Raw genomic sequence first — 22,359 nt, 5'->3', positions numbered from 1 at the left:
ATGAAAAACATGACTGGGTGAAAAGCATTCCAAATACACCCAAATACATCATTAAAATCCACATGTGAAAAAAGGCAGAGCATCAATTTAAAAATACAATAATTACTGGGGAGGGATGGAATTATGTTAAACACTATGTGTTGATACTTTTGGGACAATTGAAACAGGCTAGTTATACCAGTGTAGACTTCAAATCACACAAACAACCACTTTAATCTAGTATAAATCTAGACTGATACACAAGGAGTAATGTTCCTACTCCTATGAGCATGATATACTATATATATGTGATGCTCATACATAAGAGGCTAGCATTCAAGCAGCAACTCCATAAGCCAACTATGAACTGCTTTGTCTAAAACTTAACCTGACTGAAAAAAATGCTTTCCTGCAGAGTAGGAGAACAGGATTTACGCCACGCTGAAGTGACTGTGTAACCACTGCTACAGCAGAAGGGCCAAGAATTAAATAAGCCCTTAAAACAGAACTGTTTTCTCTAGTCGTGAAGGAATCCAAGTCAGGAATGAAGCTTACTAACAAGTAAAATACAGAAATTTAAGTCATCTTTACCTTCATTGTACTTCCTCTCTAAATGTCATGATTAATCATTTAGGGAGAAGACAGCCTTGCCTTCGTAAAAAGTCAAGACAGTTATTTCAAATTGGGTATGAAATTATGTTTAAACAAATCTACAACTGTGAGAAACATCCTAAATTAATGCTTTGTTTTCACAAAAATATACTACGGTGTGAATAACAGTTGGAATGCTAGGCTTTGTCTTGGTTTAATGGCATTTTTTTACTACTGTCACCAATTCTATAACAGAAACAATAGTTACTATTTAACTGTTTTATAAGAAAAGTTTACTACGTTTTGAAAACAGAGTATGCTAAACAAAATAGCAGACAACTCAGGAACCTAAAATATTGAAGTTCAAAATTCAGGATCCTGGTTTAGTTTATTGTTCTTAAAGCAAGACCGGAGCTTGATTTTTGCATATTCCACTGAGGGACCAAACACTTCAGCAACAGTAATTCTCAAGAGACTGAATCAATAGGAATCAAACAGAAACACTGTTATGAGCTGAGCCAGTTATCATTCCATATACTATCTTTCCCATTTCCCTCTAAATAAAACAGACAGAATATAAGACAGAGCCACTTCACAAAGCAGCCAGGAGAATAATATTTATTGTGACACATTTCAGTAGGTCATTGGAAAATAAAGAAAATTGCTGGACTTCATTACTTACAAAAAAAGCAGACAAAATCCCCAAACTAACAAAAACCCAACCCTCTTGATTTCTAAGGATTTTCTTACCTTGGACATGTTGCTGATATAATCCAGTTGACAAGTGCTCTCTTTATCTATTTGATTACAAAGATTTTGTAAAGTGGAAGCATACTCCTTATCACTTTTTACTCGCATAACCATAAATTTCTTCACTGTTTCCAGCAGTCGTAGTTCCCAGTCTTGCAGTTTTAATAAAGCATCATGAGAATACTTCAGGTCACTTCCAAACCCCATTTTTTTAAGGCACTCTGTACCACACAGGTAAGATATATTCTTCACCACATCTGAAAGCAGAACAAGATTCATCAGAAACATACTGAAAGAAAAACTTGTGTTACAAAGGACAACTATTAATGCCTAAACTCTGAAATAACATAATCATAAGATTAAGTATTACCTTATATATACCACTTGGAAGCCAACTGAAAGAAAGGTCAAAAAAATTTCGTAGACCAACCTATGCCTTGAAGAGATCTCAGGTCCTCCATGTTACTTTGAACTGTCAGCTTAAATCTCAGTATGTAGCCTCCAGTTTCCCATCTGTCAAATACAGTAGCGTAACAGTACCTACCTGTACTGAGTCTGGCTGAGACAGAGTTAATTTTCTTCATAGCAGCCTGTATGGTACTATGTTTAGGATCTGTGACCAAAACAGTGTTGATAACACACTGATGTTTTAGCTATTGCTGAACAGTGCTTCCACAGTGTCAAGGCCTTCTCTCTTTCTCGCACTGCCCTGCCAGCGAGTAGGCTGGGGATGGGCAAGAAATTGGGAGGAGACACAGATGGGGTAGCTGACCCAAATTAACTAAATGGATATATTCCATGCCATATAATGTCATGTTCAGCAATAAAAACAGGGAGCAGTCTTTCCACAGTAGCTGTTGCTCAGAGACTGGCTGGACATCAGTCTGCTTTTGGGAGGTGGTGAGTGATTGCTTTTGCGAGGTGGTGAGTGATTGCTTTTGCATTTGTTCCCACCCCAGCCCCCCCTTCACTTAAACTGTATTTATCTCAACCCACAAGTTTTTCTTGCTTTTGCTCTTCCAGTTCTTTCCCCATCTCACTGCAGGGAAAGTGAGTGAGCAGCTGGTGGGTGCTTAGCTGTTGGCTGTGGCCAGCCCATCACACTCCCTAACTCTAAAGTGACTAGCCCTAGTGACTCAAAATATTTGATTGCAGTGTTAAGTCCTAAGAGCACTGCAGCTCTGAGAAATGGATAACTGAAAGATGACTAGGTAGTTTGTTCCTAAATACTGTGGTAAAAGTTTCAGATTCAACCTCCCAAAAGTTAGAAGATATCTCAAATCAGGTTCCCCCGTGCAACCTTACATTGATCCCCCCCAAATAAACACATCATAACAGAGTCCTTAATTTCATACCATTTTACCCTAAAGTGCCTCCATTTCATTGCACAAAATGGACATAATTTGATAATCAGATAAGAAATATTGAATATTGCTGTATTAAATCCTAAAGCACAATGCAGGTCAAAGAAAAGTCTGAACTAGCTTTAAAACACCTGCTTCTGATACGCATGCAGCCACATCACAGAAGAGTTGAGTCCACATACATGAGCAGTTTCCAAAGACTTACATAGGTTTTTCCCTGTGGGCTAAACCCCATTTTCCATGTATCCATCTAAAACTTATCCCCATACTAATCAGCTTCAAACTTGGTCAGATAAACTTACATAAACTACGATTACAGCTCTAGACTGCAGTACAAACATACCCTGCGTGTTGCTTTTTCACCAATTCCTGCACTCTAGACAAGCCTTAGTTCTTTTGAAAACAGAGGTATTAATTTATTCATAGGCTTTTCATTGCCACTTAAATTAGCTCAGTGCTTTACAAACATTAATAGATTTCTCTTCCTAACAGTCCAAGAGGTGAAGCAGGACTGATACTCTTATTTTATACAGATAACTAAGACACAGAAATTCATGTCAACATTGTACCAGCTAATACTGGATACCTAATTTGCAAGGCTTAAAGGCAGACTTTTCAGTGCCCAGCATTTTTAACATATCAAACATCTAGAACAAAGACATAATCGGATTCAGTTACAACACAGAATTTCTGCAAATCATAATCTACAATTTGAAAGCTATCAGATAATGAAAAACAACCACCGCATAGGCAAATTTTCATGTATATGATTTGTCCAATATTATACATCATGGTAAGAGCAGCATAATTACTTTATCTCCAGAGTAGCCTTACTCCCAAAACCATTCCTTCTTTTCCTGCAGTTTCCTGCCTCAGTTAGCTCTTCCAAAAAGTTACTGAAATAAGCCTCATTTACTACATATTTATTCTCAGAACACAAGCTATGGTATGTAACTAAAGAAACCACGATCCTATAAAGAAAATAAAAATAGCATTGTGGTGTTATGCATGTACACAATAAAGACAAATGAAGGTTATACAAGTAACCTTAGTCTTGCTGTCACAAGCTTTCATATGCTCTTAACATCAAAAGCATCATATTATATTCAGAATTCTTACCGATGATTAAGAGCTCTGTTACAAAGAGTAAAAGCAAACTTATATTGACTATTTATAAAGTATTGTCTCTGTCATTAGCTGTTTTAATGTTAATATTTCTACAGTTAAAGTTTAGGAAGTCTTGCAAAAACAATTAGCAAGATGAACGAAAAAAAAATAAGACCCTTATAACATGACTAGTGCTTCATTTGTGATTTTTGACACGCTTTAGATTTATATCTGCTTTTGCAACTAAGTTCATTTTTCTCCTACCACACTTCAGGGTTATAAGCTACTTACATTTCAGAATCAGAAAAAAATGGAACTGAATCTCACTATAAAGTCTGGCCCTGTGCTATCAGTAAAGTGCTAGATTCCATTTTATTACTGAAAGACAGGAGGACAAGGGAGGAAATGTTCTCAGCATGTTTCATTCAGCTTTTACTGACTCACAGTAAATCAGTAGAACAAAAGACCCACTAATATCTCATTTCAGCCTCCAAAATCTCCCTTCATTAAGTAACAAATCGTTTCCAGATTACACTATCAGGTGCCTGGATACATTGACAAAAAACATATAAATACTGGACTCTGATACTTGTTTTAAATAATTCCATTCACCATAACAGAAGCAAAATAACAAAATTTTGTTTTGCAAGAGAGATAAAATTCTAATTCTTTAAGACTAACAAGAATAAAGTTTCAGAGCTGATGATTCTAACTGGGCAAGCCAGACTTAGTACTCCTCCCATGTAAATTGAGGCAACGTTCAACACAGACATTAAAATCATAGAATCATTTAGGTTCTAATGCATAGAAGCATTTAGGAAAAGCAACATTTTTATTTCCCTGTTTGTGTATAGTTCTCTACTTAAAAAAAAAAAACCAACCACAAAGCATCCAGAACATTTTGAGAAACTTTTATAGTTAACTTCTACATTTAATTCCAGTAACGATCTAAATGTGTCCATTCAGCTGTTTGTTTAGTTCTAAGTTTTCATTGTATGCTTGCAGGTTCTTTGAAAAGCAGCAATAACAGTTGAACAATTATTTAAAGTAAAACTTTGTTCTACACAATTTCCACTTCCATGCTTCAGAATGGAGGCACAGTGGAACACTCGCCCAAGTGCAAGATTTCAAGAGCTTTTAAGTAGGTTTTATCTTTTTTTTTAGGATAAGAAAATGTTTCTTAACAGCTTATATACAGAATTTACAAGTTAAACACAATTTCTCATGCTCATTTATTTGATTAGAAGTTTCTGATATAATATTTTCATAAAATTTCCATACCTTATTGCATGTTCTGACAAGTAATCATAAACCTATGCGTTGACCTCCGTATGAAATGTGCTGATAACAAAAGTTTTGCATTTTGTGAACCTGATTGAAATGTACAAATGTACACATAAAATAAGGCTAAAATTGGTAATTAAGTGATGAAAGGAAAAAAAAAGAGAGAGAAAAAAAAGGAATGAACAGTCCATAACATGTTAAAGCAACCTTATGAAAAAACAAAAAGGGGGAATTGTACAGAACAGAGACAGTGGGTTGTTTTCACATTGATAATGTGCAGCTGTGACCTTGCTATGACGATGTGCAACTGTGATCCTGCAGCAAAGATTTAAATAACTTTGAGGGAGTATGAGAAGAAACCTGGATGAGACAGAAACAAAGGAGGAATGTGATCTCACCTCTAGAAGATAAGGAAACAGCGTGAACAGCAGAGAGTAGCCTATAGTGAACAGCGGCTGGGCACGTGGACAGTAGAGTTTGACCAATAATAAAGCTTTTAGCAGCGTCTGTACAGAGTATAAACTTATAAAAGCTGTAACTAACTAACAATAAAAGTCTTTGCTTCACCATCCTTGCAAAGTCCGTGCCTCAGTCGCCACAACCATCTACCCAAGTTGGCCAGCAGTGTGCCCATGTGGTCAGGTGGCCAATATCATCTTGGCTTGGATCAGAAATAGTGTGGCCAGCAGGACTAGGGAAGCGATCATCCCCCTGTTCTTGGCACTGGTGAGGCCGCACCTCCAATACTGTGTTCGGTTTTGGGTCCTCACAACAAGAAAGATATTGAAGGAGGTGCTGGAGTGCATCCAGAGAAGAGCAACAAAGCTGGTGAAGGGTCTAGAGAACAAGTCTTATGAGAAGTGGCTAAAGGAACTGGGGCTGTTTAGCCTGGAGAAAAGGAGGCTCAGGGGAGACCTTATCGCTCTCTACAACTACCTGAAAGGAGGTTGTAGGCAGGTGGGGGTAGGTCTCTTTTCCCAAGTAACAAGTCATAGGACAAGAGGAAACGTTTAAAGGATGTTTAAAGGGAAGGTCTCCTTTACACATCATGCAACTGATGCTACATGGAGTAAGTGGGTCATGCTAATCATACAACAAGCTTGGATAGGAAATCCCAATCGTCCAGGAACCTTGGAAGTGATCATGGACTGGCCAGAAGGCAAAGATTTCGGAATGTCACCAGAGGAGGAGGTGACATGCTGAAGAGGCCCCATTGTATAATAAATTGCCAGAACGTGAGAAGCAATATGCCCCGTTTACTAATGGTCCTGCTGTATTGTATGAAAGCATTGGAAGGCAGATGTATGGAGTCCCCTACGACAAGTTGCAGAAACTGCTGAAGGAGAAGGTGAATCAAGTCAGTTTGCAGAGGTGAAAGCTGTCCAGCTGGCTTTAGACATTGCTGAATGAGAAAAATGGCCAATGCTTTACCTCTATACTGACTCACGGATGGTGGCAAATGCCCTGTGAGGGTGGTTGCAGCAATGGAAGCAGAGCAACTGGCAACAGAGAGGTAAACCCATCTGGGCTGCTGCATTGTGGCAAGATATTGCTGCCTGGGTGGAGAACCTGGTTGTGAAGGTGCGTCATGTCGATGCTCACATACCAAAGAGTGAGGCCACTGAAGAACATCAAAACAACCAGTAGGTAGATCAGGCTGCTGAGATGCACCACACTGTGAAAAGCAATGGGTGGTGGGACCTTCAAACATTTTGTTTGCCCTCAGATCCAGAGAGCTTCTCTGCCCCTTGAGGATACTGAATAGTGTTGAACGGGGCTTGGTAGGCATGGGCTAAGCCCCAGCACGTTACAGTAATTTGTGCCTCTCGGGAATTGCCAGGGTGACAGCATACTTCTTACAAATATTTTACTAGTTTTTCCAGATACTGCACTTGTTCAGGGGTGAAGTTCCAAAACACTGGAGGTACCCACTGTCCTAGTACTTACCCATACTATCCCACACACCCTGTCACTCATAACTATCCAACTTTGGGGCAGATCTCTGAGTGGTGTTCTTAAATAGTTGTTTAACCCTAAACAAGACCTGGAACATATTCAGCATTCCTAGCAATAGGATCATGTTGGCTTCAACATCCCAAGGATATTCAAAATTTTCAGAGTTCTCAAATGCTACTGTAATTAAACTGCTGGGGAAGGGCAAGATGTGGGAGAGTGTCTCCTGCATAGGTTGGCTCTCTGTCCTGGTTTCAGCTGGGACAGAGTTATTTTTCTTCTTAGTAGCTAGTACAGTGCTGTGTTTTGGCTCTGACGTGAGAACAATGTTGATAGCACACTGATGTTTTTAGTTGTTGCTGGGTAATGTTTATACTAAATCAAGGACTTTTCAGTTTGTTGGGCCCTGCCAGCAAGAGGGCTGCAGGGGCACGGGAAATTGGGGGGGGACACAGCCAGGACAGGTGACCCAAACTAGCCGAAGGGATATTCCATACCATATGATGTCATACTGAGTATATAAACTGGGGGAAGAAGAAGGAAGAGGGCAACATCTGGCATTATGACATTTGTCTTCCTGAGTAACCGTTACACGTGATGGAGCCCTGCTTTCCTGGAGATGGCTGAACACCTGCCTGCCCATGAGAAGTAGCAAATGAATTCCTTGCTTTGCTTTGCTTGCGTGTGCGGCTTTTGCTTTACCTATTAAATTGTTCTTATCTCAACCCTTGAGTTTTACATCCCGATTCTCCTCCCCATCCCTCTGGGTGAGGGGGCAGTGAGCAAGCAGCTGCATGCTGCTTGGTTGCCAGCTGTGGTTAAAGCACAAGTGCTCTCTGAGGAGATAAGGCAAAAGGTGCAATTATTAATAGTTCCCATTAGATGAATCCCAAAGTACAGAGGTGACAGCAACGCTGAGTACACAGACCAGGTTAGTTTCATGACCAGCAATTCTATCTTATCACAAACCAGTATTAAAAAGTACAACAAAATGATAACCTTAGCCCAGGCCCCAGACATGATAAACAGCACAACAGGGAACACATACTGCAAGTAAGGTGTTACATAATGCAACTCTGAGAATGAGTGCAACAACTCTGAGAGGAAACAAATCAACATTGTGACCAGCAACTATTAAACCAATACAATAAATGCTTATAACAAATTTGTTTTAACATGCTTTGGTCAGATCTGTCTTTATCTCAAGCTTTTGTGCCCTATGTTGGGCACCAAAAAGGATTGTCATGGTTTAACCCCAGCCAGCAACTAAGTACCACACAGCTGCTGCCTCACTCCCCACCTCCCCCCACCAGTGGGATGGGGAGGAGAATCAGAAATAAAAAGGTAAAACCCGTGGGTTGACATAAGAACAGTTTAATAACTGAAATAAAGTAAAATATTATAATAATAATTGTAATGCAAAGGGAGATAACAAAAAGAGAAAGAGAAATAATACTCAAAAGGAAAAAAACAAAACCAATAAACAAGTGATGCACAATGCAATTGCTCACCACCCACTGACCAATGCCCAGCCAGTCCCCAAACAGCGATCCCACCCCCTTGGCTAACTCCCCCCAGTTATTATACTGAACATGACATCATATGGTATGGAATATCCCTTTGGCTAGTTTGGGTCGGCTGTCCTGGCTGTGTCCCCTCCCAATTTCTTGCGCCCATCCAGACTTCTCAGTGGCAGGGCCTGAGAAGCTGAAAAGTCCTTGATTTCATTTAAACACAGCTTAGCAAGAAAAGCTTAGCCTTCATATTCTATTTTCAGCACCATTACTTTTTCCAAATAAAACATCTCCATTGTGTTCTTGGTCTTGCTTTCCTCCCATAGCTACTTTAAAATTCTCCCCTATCTACTTGTTAATACCTATATCATACAGGGCCAGGTCTGTCAGATTTTGTTAGCCATTCACTGTAATATAACAGACTAACTCTTCATGCTGAAAGAATGTGTGAACTCCTGGAGCACAAGTGTCATGGTTTAACCCCAGCCGGCAACCAAGCACCATGCAGCCGCTTGCTCACTTCCTCCCACCCAGAGGGCTGGGGAGGAGAATCAGAAAGGAATGTAAAACTCAAGGGTTGAGATAAGAACAATTTAATAATTTAAACAGAATTAAAAGGTAAGAACAAAAATAATAACACTAATACTACTAACAATAATAATACTACTAACAGCTATAATGGAAAGGTGGGGAAAAGGATAAAATCCAAAGGAAAAGGGAGAAAGGAAAACAAGTGATGCACAGTACAACTGCTCACTACCCGCTGACCGATGCCCAGCCAGTCCCCGAGCAACAATCCCCAGGTCCCAGCTAACCGTCCAAGTTTATACACCAAGCATGATGTCCCATGGTATGGAATACCTCTTTGGCTGGTTCAGGTCAGCTGACCTGGCTGTGTCCCCTCCCAGTTTCTCATGCCCCTCCAGCCCTCTGGCTGGCAGGGCCTGAGAAACTGAAAAGTCCTTGACTTAGTATAAACATTACCCAGCAACAACTAAAAATATCAGTGTGCTATCAACATTGTTCTCACATCAGAGCCAAAACACAGCACTGCACTAGCCACTAAGAAGAAAACCAACTCCATCCCAGCTGAAACCAGGACAACAAGGTATGTCAAAGTTGCCAACAGAATTCTCTGAAGGGTTCTTCTGAGGGCAGCCATGAACATACATTTAATTTTGCAGATTGGCAAGAGCACACCATCTTTCTGAGTCTGTGATTAAGCATCAGTCTGCAGTTGGGGGACTGGGGCTCTTCAAGCTGTTGCATCTCTGAGAAGATCCTGTCTATCTGCCTTTGCATCTTCTCTGATGCTGTGCAGCGTGCTCACTTTCTCCTGTAACTCCTCCACTTGGCAATACAGCTCCTCCAAGACAGCACACCTTCTGCAGGACAGAGGGCCATCTCTCCTAGAATCAGAGAGGCCCCAGGCACTCCCTCCAGCCTGGGACTTGGAGAGCTGCTTCCACCATCCAAACTTCTGTCTGTGTTAGAGCAGCTGCCCCTGTGTACAGGTTTTGGCAGGGATAATTTTAGCTTGTAAGGTGCTATGTTTTGGATTTGTGACCAAAACAGTGTTGATAACACAGGAATGTTGTAGTTATTGCTGAGCAGTGCTTACACAGCATGAAGGCCTTTTCTGCTTCTCACACTGCCTTGCCAGCAAATAGGCTGCACAAGAAGTTGGGAGGAGACACAGCCAGGACAGCCAACCTCAGTGGACAAAAGGGATATTCCATACCATATGATGTCACGCTCAGCAATAAAAGCTGGGGCAAAGAAGGAAAAAGTGGGGACATTTGGAGTGATGACACCTGTCTTCCCAAGTAACCATTACATGTGATGAAGCCCTGCTTTCCTGGAAATGGCTAAACACAGGTTGCTCAGAGAGGTTGTGACAAATATCTCATCCTTGGAGATGTTCAAAGCCCAACTGGACACAGTCCTGAGCAACCTGCTCTAGGTGACCCTGCTCTGAGAAACAGGGGGTTGGACTAGACGGTCTCCAGGGGTGCCTGCCAGCCTCAGTCACTGTGATTTTGTGATACTCTCACAACTCGAGCCCTGTCATATTAAGATGCTCAAGCCCAACATCTGGTTTGACAAGGTTCTTCAGGAACTGGTTCACAGTGAATCAGAAACATGTTGAACTTTGGGATATACTAGAACCCAGAAAAACCACAGAGGCTTCTGTATGCATGCAGTGGCATGGCTTCTAATGTTTCTTTCCCTTCCAGTTTGGGCCACATGTTCCCTTGATCCCTCTTTGTAACGCTATCCAGGTCCACCTTGTGCAGACATTCTCCATTTACTGCTGATGCTTTTCCTTGTTCTTTTGTCTTTAGTCCAGCTTTATCTCTCCCTTTCTCTTTTTCTTTTCCTTCCCTGCCCCCCCCCCAATTGTTCCTAAGCACCTCCTGCCTTCCCACTGTCTCTCAAAGGGTAATTGTTGCAGCCCAAAGCCATAGGTTCATTCAAATTTGTTACGCTGCTTAAGTATTTTTTGAAAATTTGACAGGACAGAGGCCTCCCAGAAAACAGGGCCTCAGAAAGTGATTATTTTTTTCTGGACTTGACAATGAGAGAAATATGTGCTTCATCTAAAAAGAATACTGTTAAAACTTAAATTGCTGCTCAGGTAATGAGCAGTAACTTAAGAGACCAAGAGACTTGCTACACATAATCTACTTTTGCCCTTATGTACTTGTTACACTAAATGACTAGGATAGCCTTAGTGAAGACAATACTGATTTATATATCTTTAATTAATGTAGATGTTCATTAATAATGTGGAAATTAGTCAAGTGATGACTTTCATTATCAGGAGAAAAAGGCTGAAAACTTCTGAAATCTGTGCACAAATCCAGTTTTATTTCAGTTACCTGAAAGGACTTCAGTAGCTATACAGAATACTCTGGAAACTGAACATTAGCTGTATTAAGTACAACTAGTCTTATTAAAGAAACCAAATCTTTGCCCAATCAATTTTGAAAACCATTGTACATGAAACACTTTGTTGTTCCTATTCAAAGCAAGATCTGACAAATGAAAATGTAAAAAATACAAAGTAAAAAACGCACAAAACTATCAAAATAGCCCAGAGCATTAAAACATAAAAGACTTGATAAAAAAGAGCTGCTGTATCTAATGTACTATCCATACATACAAGTGACTGCAAGTTTAAAAGTCTGTATAATTATTAATTACATTCAGAGCATACATACATGTAGGCCTATTAAATAGTGTCAGGTGGTGTTTAAGAAACCTATTTTTTATATTCTCAGTATGGTATCAAAAGTAGAATTAAAAGGAGACTGGGATCAGTAAACTACTTAATTCTGACTTGACAATAGCCTAAGAAAGGGTATCTAACCTCTGAAGTAGTTTATGGCACTAGTTGGCTTAGTGTCCCATAATCAGCATTCATTCAGGATAACTGCAGGTTGCCTGGAAGCTGCCCTACTCTAGTTCCACATACAAGGTATAGAAATATAGCTGGTTGTCAGCCTTAGCTATATGTCTTCTGTCCCTGGTTAAACATTCAGTAGGTCTTAAGCAAACACATGCTGGTGCTTCTCAGTTGTTCTCTTGTGGCACTGCTGTTGCCTAAAAAGAGGAGAGATTTCTTTTTGAAGGGAAGAGACTGTGACCATCTACTTCACGTTCTTAACATGGGCCTTATTACTAGAGTAGCTCAGCACCTTAGTAATACTTAATGTATTTCTTCTCAGTACTCCTTCCAACATAAGAAGATATTACGCATGTTTTATAGAGGATACTGTAGCTTAGAAGAGTTTGGCTATCCCTGTTTCAGTGCTCATTCATCCCTGAAGAAATACAATATAAAGTACCCACAAGAGTCAAAGAGTTGAGACCTAATTATTGAATAAAGATTCATATAAACTACACGGGTCAGAACTAATCTTGGAGGACTACACAATTAGTCCGTGGTCGGGTTTTTTTTTCTTTACTAACCGGAGAGGCTGAAGCTACTGACCATGCCTGAAACGGAGTCTGATTCTCAAGTCTGCGATTAAGTTCAGCCATTTCAGCGAAGTCTCCGAGGCATGCTATTCCAGCAGACATGCTCCGGAGCGGAGGACTGCGCCGAGGGACCGTGGGGAGCTTTCCGTGAACCGGCAAAAAACGAGAAGCGAGCGCAGAGAGAGGATGCCAGTGCCCCAGCTCCCACCCCCCGAGCGGGAAGCGTTGGGACCCTGACGAGCGGCAGCTATGACTCAGCGTAGGCGGGGCCAGGAGTGGAGGCGGTCAACCCCCCACATATACAAAAGTAGCCCCCAGGGAGCAGTAGCGCGGCTCGGCAGTTTGCGAAGGGAGGGTGACGTCTCCCTAACGGTTTAAAGAGGCGAGCTCCAGTAGTGGTCATCGCCCCCCCCAGAAGAAACCTAGCCATGGTTTCCACTCGGCCAATGTGGTGACCCAGACGGAGCTCCCATGTAAACATGCAGCTGTCCAGGTCACTGGGCTGCAGGGAGTGCCTGAGCCTGTCACTGCTACCTGAGGGCAGCAGAGATAACAACTGTGTGAGGTGTGACCAGGTGGATGATCTGCTCAGCCTGGTGGCAGAGCTGAAAGAGGAAGCAGAAAGGTTAAGGAGTATCAGGGAGTGCGAGAGGGAGATAGACTGGTGAAGCCACTCTCTACCATCTCCTGAGACAAGTGCACTGGATGGACACATCACAAGAAGCGGAGGCTCCTTTATCTACTCGCCACCAGGTGAACGGAGGGGTCCTAAGTGATGGAGAGGAATGGAAACAGGTCCCTGCTCAGGGCAGCAGGCAAATCACCCCCCGGCCTACTTCACCTTCCCAGGTACCCCTGTACAGTAGGTATGCAGCTCTGGAGCCTGAGGGACAGGAAAAGGATGATGTGGACAAAAGCCTGTTCAGGTTAGAGGAGTTGCCTAGGCAGAGTCTGTCAACCCCACACATCATGACCAGCTCTGCTAGGAAGAAAAGAAAGGTGGTTGTCATCGGCGACTCCACTCTGAGAGGAACAGAGGGCCCGATATGCCGACTGGAGTCAACCCACAGGAAAGTCTGCTGCCTCTCTGGGGGCCGGGTAAGGGATGTTACTAGGAAACTCCCTTGTCTGGTATGGACCTCTGATTATTGCCTATTACTGGTCTTCCAAGTGGGCAATGACTGAGTCCAAACGACAAGAAGTCTGAGAGCAATCTGAGAGACCTCAGTGCCTTGGGGCGACTGGTTGAAAGGGATCAGGAGCACAAGTAATGTTTTCTTCTATCCTGCCAGTTGCAGGGAACAATAGGGCGTGTAATTGGAAGGTCACACAGATCAATACCTGGCTCTGGGCCTGGCGTCAATGGCTAAATTTTGGGGGGGGTTGATCATTAGTCAGTTTACATGGCACCAGGCCTGCTGGCAACAGGTGGGGTTCACCTGCCTCAAAGGGGGAAAGGGATCCTAGGTCAGGAGTTAGCAGGGCTCATTGAGAGAGCTTTAAATTAGATTTGAAGGGGGAAGGGAATAAGACCAAGCTTGTTAGAGACGAGCCTGGGGGTGGCATGCCAGAGTTGGAGGCAAAATTGATAGCACAGCTGAAGTGCATCTATGCCAAAGCCCAAAGCATGGGCAACAAACAGGAGGAGCTGGAAGCCATCATGCAGCAGGAAGACTATGACATCATCGCCATCACGGAAACATGGTGGGATGACTCGCATGACTGGAGTGCTGCAATGGATGGCTACAAACCCTTCAGAAGGGATAGGCAAGGAAGGAGGCAGTGGGGTAGCACTGTATGTCAGGGAGTGTTTCAACTGCCTAGAACTGAATGATGGTGACAGTAGGGTTGAGTGTTTATGGGTAAGAATCAGGGGGAGGGCCAACAAGGCAGATACCCTGGTGGGAGTCTGTTATAGGCCATCCAACCGGGATGAAGAGGCAGATGAAACATTCTACAAGCAACTGGGAGAAGTCTCAAGATCGCTAGCCTTTGTCCTCATGGGGGACTTCAACTTACCAGCTGTCCGTTGGAAATGCAACACAGCAGAGAGGAAACTGTCTAGGAGGTTCCTGGAGTGTGTGGAAGGTAACTTCCTGACACAGCTGGTGAGTGAGCCAACTAGGGGAGATGCCCCGCTGGACCTCCTGTTTACAAACAGGGAAGGACTGGTGGGTGATGTGGTGGTTGAAGGACATCTCGTGCATAGCAATCATGAGATGATAGTTTTTGATTCTTGGAGAAGTAAGGAGGCGGGTCAGCAGAACCACTACCCTGGACTTCCAGAGGGCTGACTTTGGCCTGTTTAAAGAGCCTGGTCAACAGAATCCCTTGGGAGACAGGTCTGAAGGGCCAAGGGGTCCAGGAAGGCTGGACATTCTTCAAGAAGGAAGTCTTCAAGGTGCACGAGCAGGCCGTCCCCATGTGCTGAAAGACGAGCCAGTGGGGAAGAAGATCGACCTGGCTGAACAGAGAGCTTTGGCTGGAACTCAGGGGGGAAAAAGGAGAGTTTATGACTTTTGGAAGAAGGGGCAGGCAACTCGGGACTATCAGGAAGTCGTGAGGTTATGCAGGGCAAAGATTAGAGAGGTGAAAGCCCAGCTAGAACTCAGGCTGCCCACTGCTGTAAGAGATAACAAAAAATGTTTTTACAAATACATTAAAAACAAAAGGAGGGCCAAGAATAATCTGCATTCTTTATTGGATGTGGCGGGGAACATTGCCACAAAGGCTGAGGAAAAGGCTGAGGTACTTAATGTCTTTCTTTGCCTCAGTCTTTAATAGCAAGACCAGTTAACCTCAGGATACTCAGCCCCCTGAGCTGGAAGACAGGGATGAGGAGGAGCAGAATGAAGTCCTCACAGTTCAGGAGGAAATGGTTAGTGACCTGCTGCTCCACTTAGACAGGCACAAGTCTATGGGGCTGGATGGGATCCACCTGAGAGTACTGAGGGAGCTGGTGGAAGAGCTTGCCAAGCCACTCTCCATCATTTATCAACAGTCCTGGATAACCGGAGAGGGCCCAGAAGAGTGGAGGTTAGTCAATGTGACACCCATCTACAAGAAAGGCAGGAAGGAGGATCCAGGGAACTACAGGCTTGTCAGCCTGACCTCGGTGCCAGGGAAGGTTATGGAGCAGATCATCCTAGGTGCCATCACATGGCATGTGCAGGACAACCGGGGGATCAGGCCCAGCCAGCATGGGTTTATGAAAGGCAGGTCCTGCTTGACAAACCTGATCTCCTTCTACAACAAAATGACCCTCTTAGTCGATGAGGGAAAGGCTGTGGATGTTGTCGACCTGGACCTTAGTAAAGCCTTTGACACCGTCTTCCACAGTATTCTCCTGGAGAAACTGGCTGCTCGTGGCTTGGAGGAGTGTATTTTACACTGAGTTACAAGCCGGCTGGCTGGCCGAGCCCAAAGAGTGGTAGTAAATGGAGTTATATCCAGCTGGTGGCTGGTCACAAGTGGTGTTCCACAGGGCTCATTATGGGGGCCAGTTCTGTTTAATGTCTTTCTCAATGAGCTGTATGAGGGCATTGAGTGCACCCTCACTAAGTTTGCAGATGACATTAAGTGTGTGTGCGCGTGGGGAGTTAGTGTTGATCTACTTGAGGGTAGGAAGGCTCTGCAGAGGGATCTGGACAGGCTGGATCGATGGTATGAGGCCAGTTGTATGAAGCTCGACAGGGCTCAGTGCAGAGTCATGCACTTGGGTCACAACAACCCCATGCAATGCTACAGGCTTGGGGATGAGTGGCTGGAAAGCTGCCTGGTGGAACAGGACCTGGGGGTGCTGGCCAACAGCTGGCTGAACATGAGCCAGCAGTGTGCCTAGGTGGCCAAGGCGGCCAATAGCATCCTGGCCTGTATTAAAAATAGTGTGGCCAGCTTGACAAGGGAATTGATCATCCCCCTGTACTCATAGAATCATTTAGGCTGGAAGAGACCTTCGAGATCATCAAATTCAACTGTTAACTCGGGACTGCCAAGTCAATCACTAAACCATGTCCCTAAGCACTGCATCTTGAGCGGATCCCATCTGGCCCCATAGACTTGTGTATGTCTAAGTGGTGTAGCAGTTCACTAAACATTTCCCCTTGGATTACAGGGACTTCGTTCTGCTGCCAGTCTCTATCTTCCAGCTCAGCGGGCTGGGTACCCCGAGAACAATTGGTCTTACTGATGAAGACTGAGATAAAGGCGGCATTAAATACATCAGCCTTTTCCTCATCCATTGTCACTATGTTTCCCCCCCTCATCCAAGAAAGGATGGAGATTCTCCCTAACCCTCTTGTTGCGAATGTATTTATAGAAACTTTTTTTGTCTTTTACTGCAGTAGCCAAATTCAGCTAATCTCAAATACTCCAATATTGCAGAGGCAAAGAAGTGGTAAACAAGTATCAAGATTTAACCCACTTAACTGTCTATAGCCTAAAACCCAATAATTATATATACAAATCAAGTGAAAACAATATATATCACCGTCACTTACTTGAAGCCAAAACTGTAGAGAAGAATTACCAAATAGATTAATGGACATGGTCTATGCAATCTGTAGTTAGAATACTCTTAAAAAAAGCACATGTACATTTCAAAAGGTCAGCATTCAAAGAAACCAACCATATCTCACATCAATAGACTGGTATTTTCTCAGGTTTGATATTCCTCTGCTTGGTGTACACAGATGGCTTGACAGCTGCCCTACTGGGTCAGATTATTTAGGCTAGTGCTCTGTTTCCAACCATGGTAACAGGATATGCTGTTTCATTATAGTGAATGAGCCCAGCTGTTCTTTGTGGCTTGTTCATTCTTGTGCTTGCCCATATTCAGTTACTGGATTAGGGAAGATATTTTATTAGTTGCATTTTTTGCTTCCTCACACAACATTATAATGGTAGACCTGAATATGCAAGACAGACTCCCAGACAGGTTTTACAGCTACGGACTAGTGGTAGAACTGAGAAGTCCAAAGCAAAATCTAAATCCATAAAAGATTTACTGTGGAACCAGTACAAAATATGGGAAGTTTGAGACACAAAGATACTTTTTGAAACTCCAGTGCAGAAAATACAAAAAGAAAGTGTGAAAGATATTACAAATAAAATATTCCTCAAAAAAAGAGGCAGAAGAATATTTTATCTTAATGGGGAAAAAAAAGCAGAGATGGCATCATGCTTTGAAGTAGCTAGATCAAGAACTGATGACAATGAACACACAAAATGACAAATACAGAAAGACCTTCAAAAATTGCCTACCCTTACCGTAAAGGGATCTTTCCTAGTTCTGACAGACACCCATGCACTTTATCTCTTTTTCCACACATGAACGATGCTTGCATAATTTAACATGTGAAATCTGAAATTGAAGTCTAGCACATTTTGTAAAGGTAATAAAATTCCAGTAGCACCAAACAGAACAAATGAGTTTCAACTAGTTTAATCTTTATTTTAAGATGAGATCTATATCTCACTATAAAAATTAGTGGATATGCAAATTAGCTAATCAATATTTGATAAGTATTAACAGTTAAATTATGTCCCAGATCCAATATATTTTTTTTAGAATCAGTCCCAAAATAGCAAACTAATCAACGATGAGAATTTCCAATGTACATTTAATAATATATTGTAAATTTCACTTTGAGTGGACAAATCACTAAATGTTGAAGAATTGCATGTGGTAAGATGCCCCTGCCTGAAAATTCCATTTATTAAATCAAATTACTGATTTAAGCCACTTAACACAGACAAACTGTATCTTTTGCTTTCTGCACACAAACACACCATTCCTCACTAAAAACTCTATTGTCACATACGTAAGAAGGGATAGTTTTTGTTTTTCAATCTCTCCCATTTTCTCAACAGGCAATTTCAGGGGAAAAAAGGACTCGTGATTAATGCAGTTTAATAGTATTTTGAATTGTATTTGCTTCTGCGAAGAGCTCTTACACCATACTAAACAAATCACAAACTTTTCACAGGTTGTCCCTACTTGAAAGGTAACTGACTTTTCATTGTCTTAATTATGGTCGTTTATTTTGATGCTCAAGCTTAATTTCTTAATGTTTCATTCAGCTCCTCATGTTAACATAGCTTCCAAAACCATAATATTAAAATAATAAGTCATACCCTAAAATATAATTTTATGATGAGAGATGACAAGAATCCAAATTCCCCATCACATTAATGTGATAAAAAATGTTGATTAAAAAAAGACATTTTAGAAGCACCCTTGTTGCTTTCTAAGAACTACTTCCAAAACATTCTATACACTGTGTACCATCACACACATGAAGCTCTTAAAGTTAACTATTTTTTCTCAAACCCTGGAAATAAAGCTAAGAATTCCATTGCTTCACTATTAACAAGTTTCCAAAATAAATCTTGGTGCAGAAATGCTGCAGTGACCTAATGCAAATGTTACAGAGCAGAAACTCACAGCATATTTACATACACAGTATTTTAGATCTTTTTATTCCTTAACAAAATGGTGAATACTCAACAATTCCCATGTCTCTCCTGCATAATAATCCTCCCTTAAGTTTTCTAAAACCATTTCTATAATTGTAGTGTTAATTTATTTACATTAAGACAGTATTAAATGGAAAGTCTTGTCCTCTTAAGATAAAAGCACATAGCAGTTTACTTTCTGCTGGAAGAAGCACAAGCTCTCTTCCATTGCTGCTGCCGCTCCCACCCCCACGCAAAAGAATTCCCCTTCCTTCTAGACCCACTTCCCCCACACTGAAAAAGACTCCTCCCTGAGAAGTGATGACCTCATGCAGCTAATCCATCCTTGTATGGAGCAACTCCAGGCTTACTGCCAGCTTTCCCTACCCTGAAGGCAGAGAAAGCAACTTATCTTCCCTCACCCTGCTGATAGCACAAAAAACATCGATAAGTGGCAGCTGATCACTTTATACGTTGACAATCCAAATATCAACTGAACAACCACCTTTTGACAGATTCAGCTGTGAAAAATAGTTAAAGTTGTAGGAAAGCAGGGAAGGATCTTAGTGATAATTAACAAAGCCTTTGCTCAGTTTAAAAGTAACCTTGCATATATATAAATACCTTTTCCTTCAAAGAAGTATCTTCTTTGAAAACTCAACTCTTTGGGGGTTAACATTCCACAAAGGTTTACTCTGAACTTTTAACAGGACTGATAATCTGCTACAAACACATTGAAAAGAAATTTATAGAAGGAGAAACACACAACATGCTCATCTCACCAACAATAATCATTATTGTAACTGAACCTACAGTATATCCATTAATTACAATTTGCTTTAATTGTGAGCTGTTTAGAAGTATGAACTTTCCAACTTCTTGAGTCTCCCAAAAGTTAACACACATATAGCAAAATGTATCAGTCATTTCTTTTCCAGACAACATACCTTTATATATATAAACATAACTTCACGTGTGCAATAATTAACCCAGTAAATTCTTCTGACCTTAAATAAATAATAAAAAAAAAAATCAGATGTCACCCAGGTTTTTCTTACATTGCAACTTGTTAAAAGAAACTATGTTAAGATATAGCAGAACATCCAAGTCACTTTGCGTAGGTTTGTTACAAAGTGGGAAAAAGTTATGTCATCTATTTGGAAACATTCTTTCTCACTGCATTTAGAAAGTCAGAAAACAAGCTAACTTGTATTAAAAAAAACAACCCACATGGGACGAGTCACTTCCAAGTATGTATGGTCACATAAGTTTAAACAAAACAGAAACATATTCCAACACAAAAAGGTATCTTTAATGCCTTTCTATAGCTTTTGCCCTCATGTACCAAACGTCAGCATCTGGTATTCTTAAAGTACCAAACCCATAAACAGAAAATGTGTTTAGTTATATAGCAGATTCAAAAAAGGCACACGAATATAAAAGCCAACACAGTAACACCAAAAAGGCCCTATCTACACAGCCTCCAAATCTATATTCAAAGTTAATGAAGTCTAAGCTGTACAGCATTGCTAGAGGAAAAACAGGGACTTATTTCTCCATTTATTTGAGGGGAGGCACACATCATAAAGCTTCAAGGGGTGACTAGGGCACTCTCCCCCAGCAGTTATAGCCCAGCCAGTGTGCCTTGGTACACCAAGAGCAAAGCAAGGGAGCTGCAACTCTGAGGCCAGGCATCCTGGGTACTGGCAGAGGCAGGCACAGCAGGAACCGAACTGACTTGGCCCTTTCTTTCCCTTCATCCCCGAGGATGCTGCCGAACCCGGGCTTCCCATACCCGAGGGCCTACCCGACCCAACGCAGGGCCCCAGGCCAGGGCTCGACGGCAGCTCCTTGGACGGGTGCGGGACCGCGGGACCCCGCACCCACCACACTACCAGCTGCCGCCATCAGGCAAGAAGCACTCCCGACTATTTCCGGCAACACCACCACCACACCCTCAGAAGAAAGCGCAAGCTGCATCGGGTGCGTCCGGCCTGCAGGCAAATCAGCTCGCAGAGCCTACCTGCCGTCACCCCCACCATACCCAGCTCCCTCGCGAGTGAACAAGACACTACTTAGTATAACCACATCCCACCCCAGCAACGATACTCCTGGGGCGTAGCCACCACCAACTACACCGTACCATACACAAGACCAACCTACCTGACAAACAGAGCCCCTTCAACACGGCAGAGGCCACGACCCCACCAGTATCACATGAGCAGAGCCAACGAATCAACGCCAGATTCACTTCTCGCCGTCAACCAATCTGGGCCCTCACCGTCCCTTGGTGACGCTCTGTGACTGGCGGTTAGTTAATGAGGGAAGAGGCGCTGCTACTTCTGTTCCCCGGCTAGGAGGGAGAATGCGATTAGCTTCCGGGGCGGGAGCTGCGGGCGGTGGGTGCAGGCGGGTGGTGCGCCTCACAGGGGGCTGAGGCTGTTGAGGGGAGGCGAGGGTGGATACTCCACGCCTTGCGTCTGTGAACTGTGACGTTAGGGTTACCGCCCTGCTCTCGGCTTCTCGCCACTGAACTCCGGTGCCTATTGCTCTTGTTAAAGAGCAGAGTAATCAAAGGGCGACGACGGTACGAGCTGTTGGGGGTCCAGCCTGTTAGGTCCTGCGGAAGGTAGGCAGAGCGACACAGGTGGTTTGTCCATTCAAACTGCAGCCCCTTGGCTGGGGCGCAAGCACGGCAGTGTGGTCAGGCTACCGATGGTGTGGCAAAGCCACCAACAGTATTGCTACTTGTAAGGGAGAAAGAGCCTAATACCCGTTCACAGCTGTTTCTGGCATAATTTACTATGCATGATTAAACTGTTGTGACTTTCTGTGCACATCAAGCACTCTAATAAGATATAGATATCAGAATTATATATGTGCAATACCTATTATGTCAGAACCAATGGTAGACCATCAACTGCAAGCCCACGACTGGCTTGGAAATATAATGAAATCTGCTGATGTTGCTGGTGTACCCTGGCAGCACAAGGTAACCTGCTTTTATACCACTCCCTCCCATAAAACTGCAATATGAAGTAAACAGTGCCACAGAAAAAAGGTCTTCTTTTTCAAAGTGTGTAATAAAGTCTACATGCGTTAGTTTTCACCACCAAATTTTCCTCAACATTTTTTTTTTAATAGATGCAATTAGAAATACCTTAGACTTAAAAAAACCCAAATAAATTCACCAACAATCATTCTTTCATCCTTTGTAACATATTTTTTCTCTACTGGTCAATCACACCTGTTTTCATCTGCTTTTATATTCAGCAGCTGGTGCTGACAAGAGTCCAGATGTACAAGAGTAACACAGAACCTTTGCAATGATATATACTTAAAACATTATTTTATTGACTTAAGTAGAATGGAATAGT

General features: G+C 42.4%; 1 protein-coding gene across 5 annotated transcripts in view; it reads right to left on the bottom strand.

The window, feature by feature from the left end:
• The window catches only part of LOC119140661 (tyrosine-protein kinase Fer-like), a 218,753-nt gene extending 197,170 nt beyond the window's left edge, over positions 1-21,583 (bottom strand). Inside the window, exons 1-4 of one of the 5 annotated variants that reach the window (XM_037372176.1) lie at positions 21,146-21,583; positions 19,930-19,989; positions 19,607-19,705; positions 1,321-1,577 (exon numbers count right to left, since the gene is read on the bottom strand). In XM_037372176.1, coding sequence (XP_037228073.1) covers positions 1,321-1,577; positions 19,607-19,661 — 312 coding nt within the window. In that variant the 5' untranslated portion in view covers positions 19,662-19,705; positions 19,930-19,989; positions 21,146-21,583. Of the gene's footprint in view, positions 1-1,320; positions 1,578-12,539; positions 14,423-19,606; positions 19,706-19,929; positions 19,990-21,145 lie in introns of those variants that run through there. The other 4 variants (XM_037372182.1, XM_037372177.1, XM_037372178.1 and 1 more) reach the window with 4 other exon arrangements.
• Positions 21,584-22,359: the final 776 nt, after the last annotated feature.

Source organism: Falco rusticolus, chromosome W (genome assembly GCF_015220075.1).
Source record: "Falco rusticolus isolate bFalRus1 chromosome W, bFalRus1.pri, whole genome shotgun sequence".
Taxonomy (NCBI): domain Eukaryota; kingdom Metazoa; phylum Chordata; class Aves; order Falconiformes; family Falconidae; genus Falco; species Falco rusticolus.
The sequence above is the reverse complement of the archived record's forward strand: the minus strand, read 5'-3'. Positions and strand labels throughout refer to the sequence as shown.